The sequence below is a fragment of the Heptranchias perlo genome, chromosome 26, assembly GCF_035084215.1.
Source record: "Heptranchias perlo isolate sHepPer1 chromosome 26, sHepPer1.hap1, whole genome shotgun sequence".
In the NCBI taxonomy this organism is placed as follows: Eukaryota; Metazoa; Chordata; class Chondrichthyes; order Hexanchiformes; family Hexanchidae; genus Heptranchias; species Heptranchias perlo.
Window position 1 is genome coordinate 41,115,895 of NC_090350.1, and position 15,496 is coordinate 41,131,390.

Consider the following 15,496-nt stretch of genomic DNA (forward strand, 5'->3'; position numbering starts at 1 on the left):
GGCAATTAGGGATGGGCAATAAATGCCGGCCTTGCCAGCGACGCCCACATCCCGTGAACGAATAAAAAAAAAAATGCCCTGCCAGAACCAAACAACTCTCTGCATTTAAAAAGCCTCCCGAGCTTAAATTCATTCCCCCTAGTAACCGGCCAGTGGAAATAGTTTTCCTCCCTTTACTTTATCAGATCTTCCATTTTGACCAATCTTTGTTCTAATGAAGAGGTGTAGTTTTTTTTTTCCTCCTAGTCTGGCCTCATACCTGAAGCCACTCAAGCCTGTTGTATATTAGTGAACCTCTACTACAATCCCTCCCAAGGATTGGCAACCTTTCTAAAATACAGTACCAAAAGATGGACAATATTCTAACTGCAGTCGAACTGATAATTTGTTTAACATTGGTTCTACTTTTGTACTTTATGCTCCTATTTATAAAAATTTGGGATCAATGTTATTTTTAAAATGAATCAGGTTTTAAACCAGCTCACCCTCCCACTTTTAAAGTTTTGAGCAACTGATACTCTGTTACTCCGTTTAAAAATTTACTATTTAGTATATGTTTCATCCCATTCTGCCTCCCAAAATGTATCATCTCACATCCAGTGAGCTGTGCTGTAAATTGTGTGTGCGTTGGAGACTTTGGACAAGGGCAGAATCAAGCTCAGCTGATATCTCCCACAGCAAAATAGCCCAACACATCATCAGAACTCAAACATGAGGAATGGCCATTTTGGTAGGGTACTGCAGGACTGTGTGCAACCATGATCTTGTGGAGAGGCAGGATACTGGGTGAGAGGGCAGAATTTTAAAGAAATCTGGGTCTGCACATCAGGTCATTGACTTGGTTTGCGTGATCTGACCGATAAAAGATCTGCTTGTCAAAATCAGACCACCATTCAAATCAAAGCAACAAGGGTGATTTCTAATGCAGAGCAGTAAGTATATAGTGTTACTGTGGGATATTACCCCAAATGGCCTGGTCCCAAATTGAAAAATGATGCAATGGATAAACAAAGTAACAAGCGGTCAGGAGCTCAATACTGGGTTTGCAAATTTGCCAGGATTCTTGGATACATTACTTGTATGGCGGGGGGGAGAAAGGGGTGCAGTAAGCTTTCCATATTAAGTGTTGCAAGAAAACCAAAGCTCATATCCCTTATACTTTGGTCTTCTTTCTAGAAGGGATGTTATGTCAGGTTGTTAGTAAGCATTTGTAAAGAGAACAGACTTTTCAGATGTGGACCTTTTGATCAAAACTGAAAAACAACATTGTATTAATACAATCAGGAAAAGGAGAGGGTGAAAAATATCCCATTCTGAAGCCTAGCCTTGATCTTGAGCTTCCATGAAGCTCAACTCAAATTCAATACCTCATCTTTCTCCTAGGCACCCTGTAACCCTCTAGTTTGAACAGCTTCAGACTTTAGCTGTATCCTCATTTCTAAACTTGTTACTTCAACACTTGACCCTCACATTTTCCATTTTCACAAATTTTCCCAGGCTTCTCACTTACTTGGCTATTTACACATTTTTTCTCTCTTTAATGTCAACGTTTCTACCCTTTACTTAACTGAAGTTACATAATTCTACTCGTGTATATTTTTCCCTTTATTCTGATTGTATGAACACAACTGTCCACCTCTTATTTTTCAGTTTTGAGGGGTCCACATTGAAAACGTTAGCTTGTCTAATCTCACGCAGATGCTGCCTGACCTGCCGAGTGTTTCCAGTATTTTCTGTTTTTGTTTCAGATTTCCAGCATCTGCAGTATTTTGCTTTTTACTTGTGGTCAGGATTCATCCAAGTCGGTTTAATCTGATTGACGAACGCTGCCTGCATGTTCAATACTATAGCCATGAATGAAACCAGACAACTGTATCCTCTTGATTCATGGAAGCCAGGGGGACGACGCAAAACAAACAAAAAGGGAATTTTAGCAGGCTACCTGGAGATGGTCTTTAGGGTTCAAGGCAGAACAATCTGATATATACAGACTTGGAACTAGCAGCCCATCTTGGGGTTCAGATGTTAAAACTACTCAAGCTGTTGAGTCTTGTGAATCTTTAATCTGTTTGCCTCAGAACATTTCTTTCATACAAATTTTCCCCTTTTAATGTCTATATAACCCAATGTTTCAATTTAAACTCAATTTTTCAGAGCAGAAGGCTTATAGCACAACAAGTTATCATACCTCAATTGCCTCAGGTGCAAGCTTCTGCTCTCCAGGCAAGGACATTTATGGGTTGCTAACAACCAATACCTCATGGCAGTCTAAAGAGCAGCCAGAAGCGTTTAAATAGGTCTTTATTTGCCCATGAATCCAGATGAAATGCCTCTGACTAATATTTCACCAACTCCATCTTAGAATTAAGAAGTGGGGGCACTTGACCAGTTTCAAGACAAAAAGAGTACACAGACTTAGAGACAGCAATTATTCAGTTTTATTGAAAGATAAAATTTAGGCATGCTTGGGCAACTACACATTGAGACAAAAATAATGTAACATTTAGCATGTACAGCTGTTTTTGGAGAAACAGGTTGAAAACTACACATTTTTTTAATTTTAGACTCCATGTAGTACCAGCAATGCAAAAATAGAAAAAGATACAACAGCTGTAAGATCTAGAAAAGAGACAATATGAAATACCTAGTAAAAGTGGAATGCAATATCCTAGTTTTCTTTTTCCCCAATACCCCATTCCCAATTCAAAATGTATTATTCCTGGTTACATGTTTTTATAGCATTGCAAGAGGGTTTCATTAAACAATGACTATAATTTTTCTTTAAAAACTGGATGTTTGAAAACCCTCAATTTCAAAATCGCACAAGGTTAAACCAGTTCTTTGGTTTCTTTGCTCTCTCTGTTCTTTCTCACCTCCTCCAGGTGTTTGTCCTAAATTATACAAAAAAAAAGTTTATTATGGAGAATCGTTTAACACGTGTACTAATGCAGCAGAGAATAGTTTCTATATAACCAATGCTTAAATAAGTTCAAATTAGCTTTGGACTGATTCAACTGAAGCTTTATGGATTAGGCAGTGGCATTAGGTAGTTTAATTGGCTTTAACGTTTGCCGACATAATACCAGTTACTGCAGTTGAAAAGTAACTCATTGTGAAGTGCTTTGAGATGGTTTGTTGATATGCTACATAACACATTATAATTTTCCAGATGATAAACTAGTCATTACAGGATAGTTGAGGGGAGTGCTTTCAGTACAGACACACTCTTCAACCTAAGCAACATTAGAAAAAAAAATTACCCAGAAGATTAAAATTTTAATTTCCTTTTCCTTTACCCACTGGGAGCCAGCAAGATTCAGCATGTGCTATACTGGGCTAGTAATTACTTCTGCTGACTTACAAGCCTCTTTGAATGACCTCAAATACTAATTTACAGGATGCGTCATCATTCATTCACTGATCGTGTTACTGCTGACACCAACAGCGATTCAAGACAGTTATGCAGTATAGGTACTGAAAAATGACAATGTTTGCAGGAAGGGAAATAGAAAAGAAAGGCACGAAGAACCTACATGGTAAGGAAATTCACGATGACATTACCTTGGTTTGGGAGGAGGTGGTAATTTGAGAAATACCTTCTAGGGTTAATACAGTGAAGTCCAGTACACTCAACACAGGTTCACGTTCATAATCCTTACTACACCAAGTTCCCAATCTCAGCCTTGAAGAGACCAGGCACTTCTTTATTTGGGCGAGGGGGCTGGTGGAAAGGGAACCCATATACAAAGATGCAAGGTCGTCAGCTCAGGTCCCTCCTTTACTTTACAAAGCATCTGGTTTCAAAGCAACATGAGCAGATGCCTGTAAGCAGGTCCCCAAGCCTGGGGAGACGCAAGAAACTACCCATCCTCCCTTTTAGAAAATGGCAGATAATCAAAAATACAATTGGCTTGTATTTGCATTTTGTCAACCAATCAAGTAAGCTGGCGAGTAAGCTACTCTGGCAAATTGTAGCAGAGATTTGTCAACCAGTTTGGCTGGTACACTCACAAACTTGGATATTTTTTCTGTTAGTTTATCAACACATTGACAATTCAATAAAATGCAGACCATCAGGGCAGGTGTTGGGAAACCTCAGAATGAACAAGGTTTGATAAGGAATATGGACAAAGATTGAGCTAAACTTGAAAAATTGGCTATTTATATGCTTATGACTAGATTCAATGTTGGACGTTATCAAGTTCGAATACAACCACCATTATACTTGCTCAGATTTCCAGAGCACACTTACTGAGTAACTAGCAACCAACTTGAAAAACATGCAGCTGCTCACATTTTAGATCCGACTTTATATCAATTAAAATCCCTCTACCGAAATGCATATTTACAGTGAGTGTGAATGCTGCCATTTATTCTTGCAAAAACTGAAACTTCTGATTCAACCATCACCAAAAATTGATCGACTTTTCAACAACCACCAAGTTGCTGGGTGTGAGCAGAAGTAACCCTGCAGCACACACCTTTTTAAAAAATATATATTTCTGGTCATCCATTGGCCCAGAATTTGCTGTCAAAATAACGGTGAAGCTAATGGCGCTCACTGTTATTTATGCACAAATCGTACAGCAACTTCAGGCAGATGCGCGAAAATCTAAAAGCTTCTGTCCAAGATGTGGCGCTTCACCGTTAGCTTCACGAAACAGCGTCTTGCTGTCTGCATCATCATTCAAATGCAATGAACGGCCTGAAGTTCCTGTATTTGCGTGGTAGATATGAAATAAACTCGCCACAGAAAGTTAAGTCAAGTTATTTTAAGTACCCTTTTAAAAACATGATAAGTGTTAATTACTGCCAGTCAACCTCTCTGGCATGGAAAATTAACAATTACAAGTGTGGAGTCTCATTCCTTCAGGTTTTAATTGTTGTTGGAGATTTTAAAAGTTCAGTCTTTTTTTCTCTCTCTCAATCCAATCTTTCCTTCCCTCTTTCTGTACCTGATTTGACATTGAATTCACCCACTCTAACTTGCACTTCCTTCTCAGTCCCTGTGCTGTTAATTTCACAATCCTTCAATCTGATTGGTTAAAGAGACACACAGTTACTTGCCCGGATCACTCAGGTCACAGGGGGCGTCATGATGTTTCCATCTCCCACTTCCAGCAACTTGGGGTGCAAAATAAACAGGCAAGGGCAAGTCTAACTAACGGTGGGCACTGTTCGTCGCGCTGCTACAGCAAATTCTGGGCCATTAGTTTTCTTTTTGCAAGAAGTAGGCCAGAATCTGACCATTAACTAGAACCATTAACAGGTGTAAATCAAATGACAAAATTCTACAGATCCTAGGTCAGAAAATTCTGTACGTGGCCCTGAATCTGCAGCTCAAGTTTTTTATTTGGTACCTTAAAAACATTCCCCTGATTGTGGCTGCCCATACCCATGAATTGATATTTGGCCAAACAGATTTCCCTTTGATTGATCTCAAGTCCACCTTTCCAGTACAGCTATCTCACTCCCTTTCTGAAAGAAGCCATTGCTTCAATGGCCTTGATAAGTACTGTATCCCAAATATCCTTTATCTTCGTGAGAAACAGTTCTGTCTGAATTCCATATTTACTTAAGTTAATAAAAATATTCCCTAGCTTTTGAAATCGAATGTAAGTAATTTGTATGATCAATGTGATTAACTTCAGTTTGGTGAACACAATGGTTCCTCTTTTATAAGCAGAGGAAGACCAACTTTTCTCTTGGGTTTCCGAAACCTAGATCATCTTATCTGCCTCATGTTGCACCCTCTCAAACCCCATATTGTTCCTATGGTATTGCTGGCCAACACTGCACACACTACTCCAGATGGGGTGTACAGAATTTTATTGCAATGAAATGTTATTTGTGGGCCTCTTAGCAAGGTACTGTCATATTCCAAAAAACAGTTCGCAGATCTCTAAAATCATCATCTGCTCTAGCAGATAACCGACTGCAAAATGATGAGTAAATGCACTCAAATATGACTTACCTTGTGGCTGCAAGGCAGTAATACATTGAAAAGTTCCAACGGGTTCCCTCAATGGCTCAGTGGGTAAGCGCCCCACATGGTGTGGTCAAAGCCATATAGACCAGCAAGGTCCAAGGTGTGATCCTGTTGACACCCAGAGCCAGGGTCTCACTTGTGCTGAAAATGGCAAATATGGACAGAAACAGACTCAGCTGCAATAACCCTCCATGGTTTAATAAGCTGCCAGCACCCATTGTCTAGACTCACATGAAAACTGGCTACTTGAGCAAGGTACGGGAGGGCTGCCAGCACCCGTGGAACTATGCCCCCGCATAGTCAGAGCCCTAAGGAGATGAGGAAGAGTAACAAATTGGAAAATAAAAGTTCCAATGTTGACCCTGGGAAATATAAGCCATTCTGGCTGGATTCCACCTCTACTGTGTAAAGGGTGTTAAAGTTAACTTGCCTTCTCACGAAGCCGCTCTAGCTTGGCAGCTAACTGCGCCTCACGGTTCTCCTTAATGAGTTCCATCTTGGAGATCAGTCTTTCTTCTGCCATTTTGCTGAATTTTGTATTTTCTTCAATAGCTCTCTGAAGCACTTCCTTTACATGCTCCTGTTTTTCAGCCAACTGCTTCAGCACTTCTGCTTCATGTGACTAGGGGAAGAACAGAGACCAATTGTTCAGCTGAACATTGAGACCACAAGGCTAGTGCTACTAATTCAGAGATGCAAGTCACATCCTGGCTCAAAGTATTTTGCAAAGAATAAAAAGTTTATACTTTTAATTCTAACAAAAACCATTAGAAACAAGTACATTTCTACATGTCCAAGTTTCTTTTAAAAGACAGATGAACATCTCTCCAAAGCAATTAATAGCTGCTATATCACAACTAGAAGCAAATCACTTTTAAAATGATACTAAGCACTGCATTTTTAAGTACCATTTAGTACAGAATCTGCTCATATTCCATTTGAGTACCTTTCGTCTGTTTTCTGCAGCTTCCATTTTTTTTTGAAGGTCTTCAAGTGACCGATCTTTCTTGGGAGAAAGAGGAAATTCTGGAATTGTTTCAGCTGTGGAGCTCAGAATGATCTCAAAAGCCTGGCCTGAAGAACGCTTGTCTAGTTCTTTTACCTTAATATCTGAAATAAGAGGGTTTTAAAAAAAATATGGCTTGGCAGCAGTTGGCCCACGTCTATCTCCATCTACATAGTTATAAATGCATTAATTGTGCAGGTCAAAAAACAAGATTGCTGTCAGGGTTTTCAGATATAACTTACTCAGACTATATTAATGAAACCACAAAACCCCTCATCTAGCTTCTAATAGCCTAGGTAATTGGAAAAGTAAATAAAATGTAAGATGGCATAATGCTATATGAAGTAAGTGTTAAATTTATAACAAAGGGCACCGAACCTCCAGAAAAATATACTGCCCTTGGAAGGGGTACAGATTCACCAGGATGATATCAGACAAGTTGCATAAATTTGGCTCGTATTCCTTCGAGTTTAGATGGTTGAAAGATAATCTTTTTTGAGATGTTTACCCTAATGAATCCCTTTATCATGTTAGATGCAGAGAACTATTTCCTCTGGTGGGGGAATCCAGAACAAGAGAACATAATCTTAAAATTAGAGCTAGGCCTTTTAGAAGTGAAATCAGGAAGCATTTTTTTCCACAAAAAGGGTAGTGGAAATCTGGAACTCTCACCCAAAAGGCTGTGGATGCTGAGTCAATTGAAATGTTCAAGACTGAAATCGCTAGATTTTTGTTGGGTAAGGACATCAAGGGATATGGAACTAAGGCGGGTAAATGGAGTAGAGGTACAGATCAGCCATGATCTGATCAAGGAGCTGAAAGAAACATTGGCCTACTCTGTATCTAAAACTTTCAAAATAGTTGATGGGTATTCCAAATCTAACCTTTGCAAAGGGATGTCACCCCCCAAACTTCGGGAATAGTCAACTGTGCAAGAATGCCAATGAACACAAGTCATTAGCCAAAGCCCCAACCCTGCAGTTCAGTCATTACTGGAAGCTCAAAGTGCAAACTCCTGTAGTAAATATTCGAGGGCAACCACCAGATGACGCCCTGTCCTTATTTAATGGTATGTTACTCTGCAAAGAGGATATTGCCTGACATGAAATACCTACTGTACAAGGGAAACCCGTTTGATTCTAGAAGCCACAAATGTTGCTGTATATGAAACTTCACATGGGTTGGATTTAAGTCCAGCATTCCTCAGTTATATACTAACTGGAGCCTGATATACTGCTTACTAAATGGCTTCTCTTACTCAGTGCACTTTTTTTGCACTCAAATATACCATTGTCAATTTGATTCGCATAAATTTGCAGTGGTATTACAGAAGTGAAAGTAAACTGTCTTAGTGATGAACTGGATATGAGATTGGAAGTTCAGCTCAGGGTTGAACACAACACTGATTCACAAACTGTCAGGTTCAGCCTAAGCGAGCAGCAAATAAGGGACTAGGGTGCAAAGTTTCTAGCAAGAGCCAAAGAGAATGGCTTTGATCTTGTAACATCTTGCTGCAAGGGCTTACTCATTGCTGACTTGATATCATACAAGCAGTAAGACAACTTAGCAAAATCATGGAGTTAAGGGTAATGATGGTGATCCAAGTCTGGGTATCCTCAGTGTACACAGAGAAGCTCTTCCCATGCTTATGAATAATTTTTTAAAAATTTGTTCATGGAATGTGGGCATCGCTGGCAAGGCCAGCATTTATTGCCCATCCCTAATTGCCCTCGAGAAGGTGGTGGTGAGCTGCCTTCTTGAACCACTGCAATCCATGTGGGAAGGTTCTCCCACAGTGCTGTTAGGTAGGGAGTTCCAGGATTTTGACCCAGCGACAATGAAGGAACAGCAATATATTTCCAAGTCAGGATGGTGTGTGACTTGGAGGGGAACGTGCAGGTGGTGTTGTTCCCATGTGCCTGCTGCCCATGTCCTTCTAAGTGGTAAAGGTCGCGGGTTTGGGAGGTGCTGTCGAAGAAGCCTTGGCGAGTTGCTGCAGTGCATCCTGTGGATGGTACACACTGCAGCCACGGTGCACCGGTGGTGAAGGGAGTGAATGTATAGGGTGGCGGATGGGGTGCCAATCAAGCGGGCTGCTTTGTCCTGGATGGTGTCAAGCTCTTGACTGTTGTTGGAGCTGCAATTATCCAGGCAAGTGGAGAGTATTCCATCACACTCCTGACTTGTGCCTTGTAGATGGTGGAAAGGCTTTGGGGACTCAGGAGATGAGTCACTCGCCGCAGAATACCCAGCCTCTGACCTACTCTTGTAGCCACAGTATTTATGTGGCTGATCCAGTTAAGTTTCTGATCAATAGTGACCCCCAGGATGTTGATGGTGGGGGATTCGCGGGATGGTAATGCCGTTGAATGTCAAGGAGAGTTGGTTGGACTCTCTCGTGTTGCAGATGGTCATTGCCTGGCACTTGTCTGGTGCGAATGTTACTTGCCACTTATCAGCCCAAGCCTGGATGTTGCCCAGGTCTTGCTGCATGCGGGCACGGACTGCTTCATTATCTGAGGGGTTGCGAATGGAACTGAACACTGTGCAATCGTCAGCGAACATATCCATTTCTGACCTTATGATGGAGGGAAATTAAAACAATTATTTTTGACCCCCACCCGTCAAAATCTCCACACTCTTGTCATTGACTCTATTCCCTTCTCGTTTGCTTGCTTTGGCTGCATTCAATCTCACAGCTTCAAACCACGTATCTTATCCATCACCAAGACCACTTCTGCAACATTGCCTGCCTCCATCTCTACTTTACCTCCACTGATGCTAAACTCATAATCTCTAGACTATTTATCAAAGGCTTTCCTTGTTCACTTCTTGATCTCCACAAAATCCAAACCATCCAAACAGATCATCTTCCACATTCATCATATTAGCATATGTATTAAGTATTCTCTTCAGTTAGTTCTGTTCAAGATTGACTTATTTTCCCAACTTGCAAAAACAGCCTCAAAGAACTTCCACTATAAACTATGGGGGGAAATAAAAATAATTTAATCAAGTCAAATGTATGACTATATAGAGACACAGCGAGTAGCTTTTAAGCGATAACAAACTAACATCCCCCCTTAGTGATGAAATCATATAAAGTATCACCTATGTTTACAAGTGGATCAGATCAAAAGTTGTCAGAAAGATAGGCAAATACATGTTACCATTCCCTGTGCATAACTGGGAAATTAAATAAATCTCTCCATTTCTTTCTGCTCTTGCCCTTCTACTCTCCTTCTCCCCGTCCCCCACAATCCTTTCAAACAAAATATCAAGTAGTCACATTTAGGCATCCTAGTGTCCAGAATTCTGTACATCAAATCAAAGTCACACTTACCAGTATAAGCCATGTTCAACAAGATGGCACAGAAACTAAAAACTTAATGACACCTCAGGACAAATGTAAAGAGCAGAACCTGTAAGATGAGCATATAATGGCAAATTTTTAAAAATAGGTGGTTATTCCAAAACACTGACATTTTAGAAACCAACAAGTTACAGTTTTAAAAAACAAATCCTAAATTCTTATCCCAAAGCTCTGGGACAACAAACTAAGTAATGAAAACTAAATTGATCTGGTTGTTGCATTGCACCAAATTCATTCAGCAAATAATATGACAATAGTTAATCAATTAAACTATTCCAATAGGGAATTCAGGAGAAACTTCTTTACCCAGAGTGGTAAGAATGTGGGACATACTACCACAAGGAGCAGTTGAGGCAAATAGCGTAAATGCATTTAAGAGGAAGCTAGGTAAGCACATGAAGGAGAAAGGAATAGAAGGATATGCTGATGGATTAAATGAAGAGGGGTGGGAGGAGGTTCATGTGGAGCATAAACGCCGGCATAGACCTGTTGGACCAAATGGCCAGTTACTGTGCTGTACACTCTGTGTAATTGTATGTAAGAATGCATAGTCACAATGGAAGGCAAGTTTTAGTATTAAACATTCTCCTTACTAGCATCTGTAATAGGGAGAAAAAGAAAATTGTGGATAAAATTAAGAGGAAAGTTTATGAATATTCTTCCATTCCTTTCTCCCTCATGTACGTATCTAGCTTCCCCTCAAAAGCATCAATGCTATTCGCCTCAACTACTTCATGTGGTAGCGAGTCGCATATTCTAACCACTCTCTGGGTAAAGAAGTTTCTCTTGAATTGCTTATAGGATTTATTAGTGACTATCTTATATTTGTTACCTCTAGTTTTGGACTCTTTAATATATATATAAAAATGTATAATCCTTAAATATTCAAGCAGTCACTTATATGCAGAATTAGGTGGTTACTGGACAAGTAGTATGTAACCCATTCAACTTGTATAGTTTTAAAAATTTCACTTTAAAACATAACAAGAGTAGTGAGATGATAACTATTTCCATTTGCGAAGCAGACCACAATCCATTGGTACTTTGTCACTCGCACATTATTCAACTAATCTCAAGACATACAATGCTGCAACGACATTTCCTTCAAGCTATTTCCAAAATTACATTGTCCATTATCAAAAAACAACCAGGTTTCTTTTGGGGGAGGGGTGGTGGTGATGAAAGGTAGTGAATGAATAGAATCTCAGTAAAAAAACAATAATTATTTCTGAAGCACTCACAAGGTACCAAGCCAAGAAGTCTTGCTTATGAGTGAGACAGCCATCTCTGAGTGTAGCAGAACAAACAACTCACAAGTTGTACCAAGGTTCATAAGCACACAGTTGCACCACTGGCTATGGCACATTGTCAATTTAGTCATGTTGCTAGCAAAATTTCAACTGGAAAAAGACAAAAAAAAGTATGAAATTGAGGTGAAATTGCTTCGTGACATCACTTCTTACTGAAATACTTGCACGCATAATGCTTTATCATGTTGACATGTTTCAAAGTACTGGTAATAACATATGGATAAAAAATATAGAAAAGAGAGACAAAAAGTCTTTGTTCAAAATAATCTGTTCCTTCTCAACAAAACAGAAAATGCTGGAAACACACAGCAGTTCTGAAATGTTAATTTGTCTTTTTTTTAAATCTCTATAAATGCTACATGAGCTGGAACATGAACTTGTCGTCTTCCCTCCACAGGTGTTGTCTGATATGCTGCATGTTTCCAGCATTTTCTGATTTTGTTTCAGATTTACAGCATCTGCAATTTTTTTTTGCCGTTAATCTGTCTTTTCTCTTTCAGATGTTGACAGACCTGTTTTTTCTTTCAGATGCTGATGGACTTGTTGGAAGTGGTAGCATAGGATCATTGAATGTTTCAATTTATGGACACCCAAGTCTCCCTTTTTAAAAAAAAATCCCACATGGCGCACCAGAGGAAGTGGATGGTGGGTTAAATTAACTTTTTTTTTGGATGGGTTGCCTTAGCAAACAGTAGTGGGGCATCTCCATCCACTCGTTTGCCAAGCCTCATTTCTCAAACAACCTGCAACGTAGTGATATAGGCCGTTAGCTATCATTCCAGTGGATGGAGTGACAAGGCAACACGGCCACGTGCTAGAGGAACTCTTAATATTTTAAAGACACTTTCTTGATCAATGGGAAGAGAGAACAATTAAAGTTCACTGCTACCATGATTATATTCAGCAATGATCATAAATTCAGATTAGTTAATCTTTTCAAACTAAAGTACATTTTCTGGCAGATAAACTGTAGAGATATAACTGAGTATCTTTAGTGAGGTCCCTCGCAATAGGAAACACAAGTTCATTCAAGTTTGATCCACACTTACCAAGGTGGAATTATGATCAAGTCAAATTTTACAATGAAGAGATTAACTTTAAAAAAAACAAGTTTCTATTTTTCAATCGGACCAACTACTAACAGTAGCTTTAAAATAAAATATGAATATATCAACCCATTAGAAATGGTTTTGGACTAGTTCAGACCATTTGTTTGCCAGTATTCTCCATTCCTGGAGGTGCTGACTTGTTTAGGGTCACAAGTACCAGCTGCCCTTCCCTAAGTAGCCGTCAACCCCCTAGAGTTGCCGAGATATTCGACTGCACGAGGCATCACAGCAGCCCCCCATTCCAGCCAACTCTTTTCCAAACAGAGAAGGGGGTGGTGGGGGGGTGGTTAAACTGAACAGTAACCAGCAATGGGAAACCATCGTGAGCCCAGGCCATTGAAATGGATCCAACCGAGAGATCAGAGGGACGGAGCTTGGCACAGCCACGTGCCTGGACCGCCATTTTGTTGCCCCCTTTAAAAAACCGCCAGGCGACTCCCAGCCAAAGAAAGGGGGCAAAGTGAATATAAATACACTCATTTTCCCCACCACTACCCATAAACATGCCCTTCACACCAACACCCATCTATCTATAAAGCCATTACTGCTAGAGCCACCTCCGCCTCACCAGCTTCCTTTACCTACACCCAACAGCCACTGCCTCCCCTGCGAGCGCGCGCCGCTCGCCCCGCCCCCTTTACATTCAAAACCACCTCGTGGCTAACGGCTAACGGTCGCTGACGTGCAGGTGGTTATTTTTTTTTAAAAACCTTACTGTTTTTGAAGTGAAATGCCTTTTTAATATACACATATATATTTTTTTTTAAATTACGTTTATTCACTATATAAAAAATCATTTTTTTAAATGTACCACGCGTGGCCGCCGCTTTATTCTGATTTTCATTGGCTCCCAATGGTTGAGGATCACGTGGCTTTCGAGGGGCGCCCGCCGGAGGGAAATCGTATTTATATATATATATATATATATATTTTAAAAGCATCAATGAGGTGGCGAAACAACAATTAAAAAACACAGGTTTGGTTTGAAAGCAGGGAGCTGCATTGAATGACATGGGCCAAAAGAGGTGTTAAAAATCTCATCTTTTATCCTTTGGATGTCCGTGGCGTTGCTCATGGTAAGTGGGGGTGGTGCCCTATTTTAGAATGGCTAAGAGTTATACCATGTAATACACTATGTATATTATTCTACTGCTGAGCTGCAGTCGTGTTTAACTGGCCTGTCCGCATTTTAAGACCACTGTAAATAGGCACTTTCAAGGGTCAGTTAGAGGATAATTGCTTTAGATGGGGAGTGGCGATTCACAATGTGGTCCACCTGCATTGACGACGCCGGTTTAGGGGCTAGGACTGGGGTGGGGGTAAGGGTTAGTCATTAGGGTGTTGAGTTATAGCAGGAACCATTACTGACAACACAGTTGTCACCAGATGTGTCCTTATTGATATTGGTTTTAGGATTTTAAAGGTACGAGATAATGTCGACCAAGACAAGCTATTCGCCTTGTCCAGAACAGAAGAACCAGAGGACATGGTCTGCGTTTAAATTCAAAACTAATCTGCGGAAACAATATTTCAGTGCGCGAGTGGTCAATCTATGGAACAGGCTCCCTAGGGAGACAGTGGAAGCAGTATCAATTCATTCAAATGCAAAGTAGATACCTTATTTTCAGAAAATATCATTTTGGGATATAGTAGGAGTAATTTCAGACATGACGCGATGAGTTTAACAGGAGGAACAGGTAAATTTGGATCTATGTCTCCCAAAGCTCTCCATCGTGTCTGGGTCTCTTGTAGACTAATTGATAGAGATTGATTGCTACAATTGGTCAGCAATTCCATTACTGTTGTATCCTGTGACTAACCAGAACAGCAGAAGATAAATTTGATGGACCTTTTGTCTTTTTCCGTCTAGAAAGTCCTATGGTGAGGAACGTTTGCTGGTTGGCAGATATTTGTAATTTGATGGCTCTAGGTTAGACGAAATGCACATGAAATAGCTGTGTTCCTTTTTATATATAAACAGTTTGAAATATAATGCCTGACATTTAACCAGACCAAAACTTTTTTTTACTATACTAGCAGATTACCTATGCCATTGCCTAGTGAGTCAGAGGATGTGCAGTTTTATAATAGGGTTATCAAGAAAAGGCGATAGTGTTACAGGAAATGTGTGAAAGCAGAAGTGCAAAATTTAATATATTATGGTTAGACTAATTGCACTCAGGAAAGGAACTTATTGCTTGTTAAAGTGGTGTTGTGATAGAATAATTATGCATGAATTCCATATGAAGGAGGCTTGATTGACAATGTCCTTTTTTTGTTCTAGACCTGGTTTAGATAGCACTTAACAGCCAATGAGGTACTTGTGAAGTGTAGTTACTGTTGTAATGTTAGGAGAAATTGTGCAAAGGTCCCACAAACACCAATGAAATAATCACCAATTTGTTTGTGATGTTGATTGAGTGATAAATGTTAGCTAGGACACCAGAACTCTCCCATTCTTATTTGAATAGTGCTAGGGGATCTTTTATGTTCACCTGCAATTAATTGCAGATCAGGCCTCAGTTTAACATCTCATCTTAAAGACAGCACCTCTAATAGTAGAGGACTCCTTCCATACTACACTAAAGTGTCAGTCTTGATTATGTGCTCAAGTCTCTGGAGTGGGGCTTTAACCCACAATCCTCTGTCAGAGGGGAGAGTACCTCTGAGCCAAGGCTGACATTTGAAGGTATCCGCTGTTTCAAAAGG

At 40.0% G+C, this 15,496-nt stretch overlaps 1 protein-coding gene across 1 annotated transcript; it reads right to left on the reverse strand.

Moving 5' to 3' along the window:
• Positions 1-2,415: 2,415 nt before the first annotated feature.
• On the reverse strand, positions 2,416-11,771 carry LOC137342730 (stathmin-like). The gene is made up of 5 exons (XM_068006886.1): positions 11,610-11,771; positions 10,339-10,417; positions 6,936-7,099; positions 6,420-6,611; positions 2,416-2,891 (listed from the first exon to the last, which is right to left on the reverse strand). The coding sequence occupies exons 2-5, from the start codon at positions 10,349-10,351 to the stop codon at positions 2,829-2,831; spliced, it is 432 nt and encodes a 143-aa protein (XP_067862987.1). The 5' UTR covers positions 10,352-10,417; positions 11,610-11,771; the 3' UTR covers positions 2,416-2,828.
• Between the last annotated feature and the right edge of the window lie 3,725 nt (positions 11,772-15,496).